Raw genomic sequence first — 11,510 nt, 5'->3', positions numbered from 1 at the left:
TTCAGTTTAGGTATATTAACAGTAAAACTGATTCTTGAAGCAATAATTCGATCGTCTGCAGGACCAAATGAACGTATTAAATCTAGAAATCTACAAAGTTCATAATGCAACCACATTTTGCAGATGATTATCATAATAGGCATTAAGCATGATAAATTTAGGCTTCCTTTCATATATAAAAGATATGACATAATAAAATGTTGGAGGGAGTCAGACTATTTGAGGGAAACAGACTAAATATGAAACTAGTGAAAAAGCTTATGCCAATGTTTAATTGAAGGGGCACTTTCATGTGTAGGTGTAGGATAGTATCCTCAAAGAGTATTGCAAGACCGCTTAATAATGGTTTCAAATTCAATTGTCGGTGATCATCATCTTTATTTACTTTTACTTTAGTTTGGTTTTGGGTGAGGTTGTTCTACCGTCAACTACTTGAGAGTGTAAGTAGCAAGAATATAGCTAGCTTGGAGACATACTCCACCTTAGCGATTAAACCTCCATCACTTGTGTCCCAAAAGAAGAACAAGTGGGGTGACTTGGCGTCGAATAAAAGAGAGGTAATATAAGTCTTATAAGTAACCACTTCTAGATAGCTATCACTTGACTAAGCTCTATCATTTTTATCCCAAGAGGCGAGCAAGTGTAGCGTGTAAAGCACTGGAAGGTGGTCTCCTTAATTAGAAGTAGCTAATTAATCTCAATCGCATCAAGGTTTCCACATGTTTGACTCTTTCCCCATCTTGTCATCATTGTGACCTCCTTTTACAGAGTCTCTAGTGTAATTATTAGGATTATCCCTTAGATACACATTTACTTTATATTGTACAGATATTTTATACTGCCTAGATAAAGAAGTAAGCTTTTAACTAAAATTAGATAGCAATTTCCTATGTTTGACTCTAGCTTACCTAGGAAACCTATCGTTTCGATTACACTTGGACAAGCGATAGAAAAACTTGCACTCAACAAGGATTTAGTAACTACGCAAGGACCAGAACTTGTATCTTTTTATTGCATAACTCTAACCTAGAGACATATTGAGCATCTCACATGCAATAACCATGATTCACCGTATAGAGAGGTTTGGGATATGAATTTAACTTACACATCTCACTCGCGCAAACCCATGCAATAAGACTATAAATGAATTAAACACAACACTAACCATACTCAATCTCCAAACCTAAATTCAGAACAAAAGCAACATGGATGAAGGATTGTGATTTGGCTTTGGACCTAGCTTAACCCATGGTGGATGGCTCTATGTGCACATAGAAGAGTGGATATGGAGGTTGCTACTGTGACAGATATTAAATATGTGTGAGCTCAGTCTGACCGCATGTTTTCTTTTATGGATATGGATCACGTGTGAGCTATTCTCGATTGTGTATTTAGTATTCTACCATGGTTGGTTGGATGGAGGTTGCTATTGTGGTAGGTACTAAATATACATGAGCTTAGACTGGTTGCAGGTTTTCTTGTGGATACAGATCATGTATAAGTTATTCTTGGTCGTGTATTTAGTATTCTACCATGGTTGGTTGGATGAAGGATGCTATTGTGTTAGGTACTAAATGTGAGTGAGCTCAGTTTGGCCGCATGATTCCTTGATCATGTGCAAGCTATTGATGCATGACTCTTATATTGTACAAGTTTGTAGGCAAATACTCGTGATTTATAGTAATATGTGATTATAACGTTTTAATTATTATTTCATTATTGATGCTTTAAACATTCTTGAGAGCATGTTTTATGAGTTTTTACTTCTAAAAACTTGTCACTCACTGAGTTGTAGCTCACGTTTTCAATATTTTCTCCACCTCAAATAGCGGTCAAGGAACAACTATTTTTTAGAAGAAGAAGAGAATAAAGACGATGGAAAGGTAAGAAAAATTGCAGAAAAAGAAGAGAAGAAAGAAATGAAAATGAAGGGTAAACTGAAATATTTTTAAAAAATGGTAGACTTCATGAGCTTTTTGATTTTGTTACATAAGCCGTAAATATTCTGATGTTTTATTATATTTATGAAAAATAACTATTATTTAATTTAATCTAATATAATCTAATTAAAATAATAACTCGCATGGAGTTATTTTCCCATCTATCCTAGAGTCTCCCTTCTCTTTAGGATGAAGAAGAGAAAGGTAAGACAGAACTTGGTTGAACTCTCCTAAAATAGATTCTTCTTTACAAAATTTTCAATCTAATTTTGGTTTCCACAAACCAAATTTCCATTATAAGAGAATAGGAAGTCTTCAAGTGGTGGTGCCCCAATATTAATATTGGTGTTTGAGAGTCCTCAATGAGAGTAAGTGTTATTTCTTGTTCTCTATATATTTTTTCTGTTATCTGTAATTTTTTTAAAGCATGTTTAACCATCAGAATTTTTTCTTTTGCTAATGTACTAGTATTTTTAAATCTCAATTAAAATGAGTAATAGTTCTGTTTAATTATTCCACTCTGTAGAGCTCTTATCCCTTCAGGTACACAATCTTAAACCAAGATCATTTAAATTTGGTACATGATTGAATATCATTTTCTACACGATCGTGTATAATGAATTAAGCGTATCTCACCAATGGCCAATTGATAGCATGTTGACTATTTTTTTGTTTTTGAAATTGTTCCATATAATGTCAATATTTTGACGGTTTGTTATATTTTAAAATAAATTCCTATTAAAAGTATAATTCTAAATTTTCATAAATCAGTGACAAATGGAAGTCATAACTTCTAGTACAAGTTACTATAGCCTTTTTATTAGAATAACGAGGCTAAAACGTATAAAAAGAGGATCAAAACGTGTAACTTTATTGCAAATTCAAAAGTGTTGATCAGGAATATACTTTACATATGCATTATGCCTGTTTTACGTAGTTTTTAGTGTGTCTAAATGCAAGACTATGAACAAAAGAAGAAGTTAGCAAATCACAGAGCCTCTCGCAAGAATAATAGGCGAGAAGACTAAACCACAAAGCGAGAAGTGGTTTGCTAAACAAAAAAAATGACAATTGGAGATGATGTGACATGCTATAGACAACTTTCGACGTACAACACATAAATGTTCAGAAGAACATAGGTTTCCCCGCCAAAAGCTGCCTATAAAAGATCTCCTTCTTCATCAAAGAGAATAAAGGTTTGTATGGGCCAAGACGACCAGACGTCTAAATAGATCGGCCAAAGGCCTGAATAGGCCAATCCCTAGAGTTGTAAAAGTTTTTTTTTCTTCTTCTTCGATCAGTTATTAAAGTGAGTGCTTGGCTCTTGAGTGGGGAAGAATCCATACTCTCGTTGTCCCCTAACTTCTAATATTTTCCATTCTCTTTTTTCTCCATTTTTAAACTTCTTTGTAATATATGTTGTTCATATCATGTACAATGGCCTAAAGCCTGCCTTCTTTATATATATTACATGTTTATACTTTTTCAATTCATCATTTCTTGACTTCTCACTTGTCAATATGTTATTAGTAGTTAGGTTTGTGATAAGTTCTCGATAAGAAGTTTAACTTATAATTCTTGTTGCGTTAGTTGAGCTATGAATGGCCAGCGTATATCGCCAACTACCAAGAGGGCAATTGTGGCGTATAAAAACTTTGAGAGAAGCTTGCCTTAATCATGAGTTGGTTAAGCAAGCTATATTGCATCGAAGCTCTCACATTGCTTAATCACCTAATAGTGCATAGACCTTCCTTCATCTTTTTCTCGCATACAAGTTAGTCTGCATCTTCATCTTACATCCATTTATTCTCCTTTGCAGATTCTCTAAACGTACATAAGTAGTTTTAATCATGGTTCTGATTCTTTTATACTTCATTTAATGAATTATTTTATACCGCCAATTGATGAGTAGATTTTAGAACTAAATTTTGATAGCATGTGTTCGATTCTGGATCACCCAGATAAACCTAATGCTTCACTTATACTTGAACAAGCAGTAGGACAACTTATACTCAACAAGGACTTAGTAGTTACACGATAAAGAGGTACATAGTGAGTATTTCATATATAGTGATCATGACATATGACTTATCGCATAGAATTAATTGTGCACTTAGTTAACTCCTTAAGTCCTAAGTTAACTTAAGCGTCACCTTAACCAATTTTTTGGTGTCGTTGGTCAACGAAACACGACAACCAAGAAAGGTTTAGGAAGACATAATAAAAAAAAGAGAAAATTTCAATACATATTGACTTAAATTAAATATTTAGTTAGATTAACGAGGAATTGTAAAAAACAACAAATATGACAAAATATAGAAAAAATTTCAGATTCTATCGATAATAGACATTAATAGATACTAATATGTTTCTATTGATCACATTGCTATAGTTTGTAAGTATTTTAATTTATTTTACCAGTTTTAAAAATGGTGAAATATTAATTACAAATTAAAATAAATAAAAGAAAGATAAGAGGTGGGGTTTTCAAATCATGACACAAGAGTGAATCCACCGTATTTCTCTAATTAGTTTTAAGGCGTACAATATTCATCCCAAAAAATAAAACCATTGTAAAACCCCCTTAGACCCAAAGCAGGGTTTTAGCTCTAGCCCTCACTCAGCAGCCAGCCAAGAAGCAAGAGTTAGTTCTCTCTTGTTCATATTCCGAAGCCAAGACGAACAACCTTCAGAATCTATCATTTCTTCTCATAATCAATGGCCTCAATTGGTGCTCGGTCTGCTTTCCGGTCATTCTCCGGTTCGGCACGCCGTGCTGCTGCTCACATCGGTTCTCAACCCAAGCCCTCACCATCCTCTCCCTTTCGTATGGCAACTAACAAACCCCTCTCTCATCGTACTTTCAGGTTCGTTGCTTAATGCTTTTGCGTCCGTTTTAAGTGCGAAAAGTTTCTGAATCTAGAGCTCTTTGAGTTTTTCTTGTTCTCCCCAAAAGTAGAACAACGAAAACAGTGTTCAATCTTCATCTTTATTTCTCTCTTCAGTGTTTTAGTTGTGAAACGTTTCAGTAAAATAAGGTAATCTATTTTGCTTGAAGGTGTGCGCCTGAGATGAGCTTCTGTTTGGAGTCAATGATGCCATTTCACTCTGTGTCGTCCTCAGCTTTGATGACTTCAATGCTCTCTATCTCACGCCACAGCTGTGGTTGGCTCCCCGAAGGTGCATAACTGATAATTTAATTCTTTACTTTCTTGATCTGTTATGAGCTACATCGAAAGAGAGAAGGACAATATGATGTATTTGTATAGTTTGGAATTTAGACCATATCCATAATTTCAGAATGAATTCTTCCGTGGACAAGAAAGAGTTGATAATTTTCTGGAAGCTGATTTTCTATTTGCATTTGTTTTTTGTTGGATGAATTTTAGCTTTATAATTATTTTCATGAATCAGGAAAAGTCAAGTTTGAGAATAATGATAAACTATATTTTGAAATAGTGATATCTATATTTAGGTTTAGGGGTCACATTAGCCACAGTGATCTGATGTTTCTGGCGGATGAAATGTCTATGCTTGTATTCTATGATTAAGGTAGTTAATGTGTTTGAATCATAAGAAGCTACACCATGAAACGCTTTCTTTTTGCTTAATTTAAGTACTGATGTGTATAAATATGTTAGTAACTTATAAACTTTCATAAGCATTTTATGTATTGCGCTAGTTTTGCGATCACTTTGTTGGACCCCCAATCCTCCACACTTATAAAAGAAAAGGCAGGAAGGGAAATTCATAGAATAATTCAAAGGGAGAGCTGATGGGAGAGGAAAGAAGCACCGGACAGCTCACCTTGTATGTGGGTATAAACAGGGAATGTTTTGGGATTGACGGATTAAGTCTTGATTTTGGTGAAAGCTGTTGTAGGCTTTTTAGGAGCGGTTTCCAGCCTTCTCGAAGGAGCTGGGTTTATTATTTCTTATTACTTTTTTGCATTTACTTTCTATTCATCATGTGATCGTAGTTGGTTTGTTGAGCATTTTGGTTATCATAATCAATATATTACAACAAAGTACTGTTTTTGTTTTGCCATTGTTGGGATTTTTTTTAGTTTTAGGTTGAGAATCTTAACAAATTGGTATTAGATCTTCAACATCCTAAGGAGAACAAGATCTATTGCTAAAAAACAACTTGAAGAGAGAAGGAGTCCAGTGAAAGGGAAATTATGGACTTGAAGGAAATCATACTCGGGCTAAAGAATAGTGTGGATCAACTAGTGGATGACATGAAAGAGAATACTGCTAGTTGGAGAAAAGAGGAATCAGGGACGTCCGATGCTTCAGTGCTCAAAATGAAAGGAGAAATTTAGGTGATGGAAGTTGGTTTGACAGCTGAACATGGAACGGGTGAGCAAGTGTAAGAAGTTAGAAATGTCGATCTTCACTGGTGTGAATCCAGAATCGTGGGTATACAGGGCTGAACATTTTTATTTTTGAGATAAATGACTTAGTGGATAACGAGAAGGTCAAGGTAGAGGTGGTTAGCTTCACTTGAGATGAAGTAAATTGGTTTCGCTGGAGTAACAATCGGAAAAAGGTAACATCATAGGAAGATTTGAAACAGAGAATCTTTGATCAGTTTCAACCTACTGACGAAGGGAGCCTTGGGGCTCGGTTAATCAAAATCATGCTAGACAACACGTGTACAAATTAAAAAAATTTCTGAACTATTCTACACCCCTACCAGATATGGCGGAAAGGGTTCTACTTCTAATGGATGCTTTTTTGACGGGGGTGGAGCCTGATTTGTAGTTGGAAATGGTAAGTCGTCAACTGAAGAACTTGGATGAGAGTGTATGAAGGAAGCCCAATTGGTCAATGTGTTAGACCTTCTATCATACATAACTACAAATGCAAGGGTAAAAAAGAGAATGTTCAAGAAGACAACACAACCAATAGAAATAAATGAAACGAATATCCTGGAGGGTCCCATCAAGGAAATGGAGTTACTTAAGCAATGCTTTTAGGGATTGATGAAGTAGGTTTTATTTTTGGAAAAACTGTTGTGAGAGCTTTTAGGGAGACAGCCAACTTTTCGAATTGCTGGGAGTCCTTTACTATCATTTTCATTTTTCTTATCTTGTTGTTCTTGTTCTCTTTTGTTCTCGATTATCATTGTGAGCACTTTCTGATTGATAGATATATATAAATATCTACAGAGTATCATCTCTGTTTTTGTATTGTTGTTGGGATTTTCTATGTGCAGGGGAAGAGTCCTAACAAATTGGTATCAAAGCCACAAACATCCTGGGGAAGACACGAGCAATGACATAGAAACTGTGGGAGGAGAGATATGAAACGAGTGAGAAAGAGATTTTGGGATTGAAGGAAGTGATGCCTGGTCTGCATAAGAGTATAGAGAAACTGACAGAAAAAGTGAAGGAGAGCAGCCTTACTAAACATAGGGAAGAATCTCGTGCCTCAGATGGGTCTGGACTAAAAATGAAACAAAAGGTCAAAGAAACAGACACGACTTCGGTTCTCACCGGAGGTCCATTGGATAGAAGTAAATATAAGAAGTTGGAGATACTTGTTTTCATTGGCGTAAACCCGGAATCATGGGTCTATAGGGCCAAACACTATTTTGACATCAATGAGTTGGCTGACGAGGAGAAGGTGAAGGTAGCAGTCGTCAGCTTTGCATAAGACGAGGTTGATTGGTTTCGTTCGACTAACACTCAAAAGAAGATTACGTTGTGGGAAGATCTCAAGAGGAGGATGTTCAAACACTTTAAGGCTCCTGGTGAAGATAGTTTGGGTGCCTGTCTCATACCGATTAAGCAAGTTTCTGAACTATTCCGCGCCCTTGCCGGAGATGGCAGAGGCCGGAGAGTGTTCTGATTGATGTGTTCTTCACAGGGTTGGAGACCACTCTTCAAGTCAAAGTGAAGAGTCGCCATCCAGTCACCTTGGAAGATTGTATGCGAGAAGCCCAATTGATGAGTTATAGGGATTTAGCAATTAAGTTGGCCCTAAGTGAATGGGGTGGTCGTGGGCCGGAGGCATCTAAGGCCCAAACCCAGAATGTGAAAAATGGGACGATAAATCAAGTAGTGTATGGTAGGCCCTCACCTCCCCTTATTTCATACTGTGAAAGGAAGACAACCAATAACTGTGCTGATCAGCAATTGAAAGAGAGGTATATGATAATTAATGCCTTGAAGGAGAACCTAGTAATTGCCCAGAATCGGATGAAAAAACAAGCTGACCTACGCTGGAGAGAGTTGAACTTCCAAGTGGGAGAGGAGGTGTATCTGAAGTTGAGACCATACCAGCAATGATCCTTAGCAAAAAAGAGGAAGTGAGAAACTCTCACCGAAGTTCTCTGGGCCCTACCAAATTATGGAGAGGATAGGAGAAGTGGCCTATCACCTTGAGTTACCCTCGGAGGCAACCATCCATAATGTTCTTTATGTGACAACTGAAACTAAAGTTAGGACAAACTCAATGGGTCCAGCATATTCTCCCAATGTTGGTCGAAGAGTTCGAGTTGCAGTTGAGGCCGAAATCAGTAATGGAGGTAAGATGGAATGAGGAGATTGTAGCAAACGAATGGTTGGTAAAATGGAAGGGACTGCCGGATAGTGAAGCCACCTAGGAATCAATATACTTAATGAATCAACAATTTACCTCCTTCCACCTTGAGGACAAGGTGCAATTCAAGCCGAGCAGCTAACCCCCAATCCTCCACACTTATAAAAGAAAGCTGCTGTAGGCTTTTTAGGAGAGGTTTCCAGCCTTCTCGAAGGAGCTGGGTTTATAATTTCTTATTGCTTTCGTGCATTTACTTTCTGTTCATCACGTGATCATAGTTGGTCTGTCTTGCCATTGTTGGAATTTTTCTGTGTTTCAGGTTGAGAATCTTAACACATTTCTCAAGCTTTATTCTTATGAATGACTATTTCTTGTTTCTCCACTCGATATAAAACTTGTAAACATAGAGATACCTGATCCGGTTCCATAAGTTTCTTTATTTTTTTTGTTTTGAAAGGAGAAGTGGATCTGCTTCTAGGCTGTCTAACTAGTGGATTTTTTACTCTTGAATTAGGTAGCTAGCACACTTTATAGGCCCATTGATGCTTCTTGCCTTCTTGTTGCTCTGGTGAGTTGGTGCCTGTAAACTCATATAGAAATGATAAAATTGAACGAAATTGTATAATAACATGTGTGCACAACAAACTCAGTCATTTCCCCACTATTGGACAAGTTATTACATCAAGCTTATACTCTTCAAACTAGGATGCAAACAAGCTTAACAGACAAGATTGATTCATTCTCTTTCCTCCACCTCTCATTACCATTTGTCGATCAGAGTTCAAGTCCTTTTGCTGAACTCGGATGTTTTAAATCTTTTTGTTCTATTACTAGAATGAGTCATTTATGCAAAAGCCTTCCATTTCTGATTCAAATTGTAAATTAAAAAAGCACATTCCCCTGTTTTCAATGTAGGCAAAGACAAGACTAGATGAAGATCGAGAAGCAGGAAGAAATGACTTGTATTGTTTCTTGAGTTTCCACTTTTAAGCCCTAGCGATGCTACCTTACCCCCCTTGGTCCACCCCCAAGACAAAGTAAAGAAAGAAAAAGAAAACATCTCGAGAGGGTTCCATCAATAGGTTAAATGAGATGATTGTATTTGGAATGGAATAATAAACTATGATACTCTATTTCGTTCACTTCGTTTGTAGATGATTGTTTTTAACATGTTGAAAGATTATATATTCAATTTTATTCTGCAACTATATCAGACTACAGCCTACTAGATCGTTGTAGAATAAATTTGACTTCTACATAGTTTAAATATTGTTTTGCAAAATTTACTTTGTTAATCAAGTATTTGGGTTCTGTTGTTTTGTTGTTATCTTTTCATTTGCACAACTTCATAAAGATGGAAGTTACAAATTCATATATTTCTGTCCATAAGTAGCATGGAAAGAAGTTTGAAGTAGTCCGTGGAAAGTTGAAGTCTTCTTTACGAATGTGTAAAGATTCTAAACCTGAAATTAAGAAAGATCTCAACAAAAGGACTAAATAGAGACAATACTCTGTAGTAGTATATTAATAAAATGATACAAGATTCATAGACAAACAAGAATAAAAAATAACAAGTAATATAGGTAACCCAAATGATAGGAATAGTAAAAGAAAAATCCAGCTCCTTCGAGAATGGCCGGCAACTTCTCCTAAAAGCCTATAGCAGCTTTCACCGAAATCCAGACCTAGTTTTCATACCCAAAATATTCCTTATTTATATCCATGTCTCTAGTGGGCTAATAGGTGTTTCTTTCCCTCTCTCAGCTTTCCCTTGGCTATTTCGTGAGTTTCCCCTTTTTACCCTTTCTTTTATATGTATGAAGGACTGGGGATCTAACAGAATGATACACTGAAACATCCTTTGCTTCCAACTAGAATGAATGTTTTGTAGTTTCCATGACCCAAAGTTCGGTCCTAAATTTCCATTTTTTCAAGTTCAAACTTGGAAAATGTCAGTCTACACATCTCTTTGATGAGCATGCTCATCAGCTACCAAATTATTTCTTGTTTTGATTAAAATATCAAACTGTCATTAGTAACACACTGGTCACTTGTGTTCATCAGCATGCAATGATGATAAGTGACAAGAAGAACTATACTGATGGTGACGTCTATTAAGTAGAAGCTTCCATGCTCCAAATGGTGGTTTGTGAAGAAGAGCTTCCGATGAATGGCTATGGATTATTGTTATTTGAAGACTGATTTAATTTTAATTTTTAGTGTTGATTCTCTATTTCGGACCCTTTTATTGTTAACAATTGTATGTGATCATGTTAATTTTTTCGTTGAATATTTCATTGAGCAATTGACAACTTCGTCTTCTTACTGGAAAAATGGGTTTGTATTTTGTATCAGCTTCGATATCAGTGACTTGAAATATGTGCTAGTGATGCGTGGTTGAATACTAGTGTCTTTAAACTTAGTTAAAATATCAAAGTGAAGATTTTCAAACCAGAAAGCACAGGTTTTTCTATTGCTCCCTCATTGATCATTGTAGTCTATATATACTGCTAGCCAACTTTGTTTTTCAGTTGAGGCCTCAAGTCCATTAGGAAACTTGTCTTTACAATGTTGAGTTCTTGCTGTCCGACTGCCTCTTGTTTTGTTTTGTTTTCTAGCATGAAGGGTTACAACTATGTTGAATTTGTCAGTCATTGCTTATTTGTACCTCAAATTCAGATTCTTCATTAGAAACATACTAGTTTTGCCTTGGATTATCTGAAACTCTTTCATGGCTTTCAATTGGATTATTGGTATAATAACCAAAATCAGAATCTAGATGTGAGAACGTTTTGTTAGTGATTTGCCAAGTTTAAAGCATGAGAACAGATATTGTTTGTTTGGTTTTCGCTCAAATCATGTTCTAATTTTGTAAAGGAGTAGGAAGTTTCATGTTGAAATTGGCCTTCACCAACATTGAACAAACTAAACAAATTGCTCGAAAATTTTATCGAAAATAGTAAAATATCTATAAAGTTAGAGTGAAACTACTAGTGCAAACCAAAATGCCCTAAATTAACTC

The 11,510-nt window shown here is 35.9% G+C and overlaps 1 protein-coding gene across 4 annotated transcripts; it reads left to right on the top strand.

Moving 5' to 3' along the window:
- The first annotated feature begins 4,485 nt into the window (after window positions 1-4,485).
- LOC105434683 (protein NUCLEAR FUSION DEFECTIVE 6, chloroplastic/mitochondrial) lies at window positions 4,486-10,939 on the top strand. Of its 4 annotated transcripts, none has more exons than XR_968795.2 (4): window positions 4,510-4,807; window positions 4,999-5,120; window positions 9,003-9,056; window positions 10,553-10,939. XR_968795.2 is itself a non-coding variant. In XM_011651671.2 (3 exons), the coding sequence occupies exons 1-3, from the start codon at window positions 4,659-4,661 to the stop codon at window positions 10,570-10,572; spliced, it is 291 nt and encodes a 96-aa protein (XP_011649973.1). In that variant the 5' UTR covers window positions 4,486-4,658; the 3' UTR covers window positions 10,573-10,939. The 4 variants fall into 4 exon arrangements, 2 of the variants coding, with proteins under 2 accessions (XP_011649973.1, XP_011649972.1); XR_968794.2 differs by lacking the exon at window positions 10,553-10,939 and adding an exon at window positions 9,404-9,748; XM_011651671.2 differs by lacking the exon at window positions 9,003-9,056 and having other exon boundaries at window positions 4,486-4,807.
- Window positions 10,940-11,510: the final 571 nt, after the last annotated feature.

The sequence above is a fragment of the Cucumis sativus genome, chromosome 2, assembly GCF_000004075.3.
Source record: "Cucumis sativus cultivar 9930 chromosome 2, Cucumber_9930_V3, whole genome shotgun sequence".
Classification (NCBI taxonomy): domain Eukaryota; kingdom Viridiplantae; phylum Streptophyta; class Magnoliopsida; order Cucurbitales; family Cucurbitaceae; genus Cucumis; species Cucumis sativus.
Note: the sequence above shows the minus strand (reverse complement) of the source record. Positions and strands in the feature narration are given on the sequence as shown.

What these genes read in the sequence shown, in the direction of transcription:
- LOC105434683 (XM_011651671.2), top strand. Translation starts at nt 4,659, where the DNA reads ATGGCCTCAATTGGTGCTCGGTCTGCTTTCCGGTCATTCTCCGGTTCG. An exon ending in CTCTCTCATCGTACTTTCAG is followed by an intron (nt 4,808 to 4,998) that starts GTTCGTTGCTTA and finishes TTTTGCTTGAAG; the next exon opens with GTGTGCGCCTGAGATGAGCT. An exon ending in CTGTGGTTGGCTCCCCGAAG is followed by an intron (nt 5,121 to 10,552) that starts GTGCATAACTGA and finishes TGTGTTCATCAG; the next exon opens with CATGCAATGATGATAAGTGA.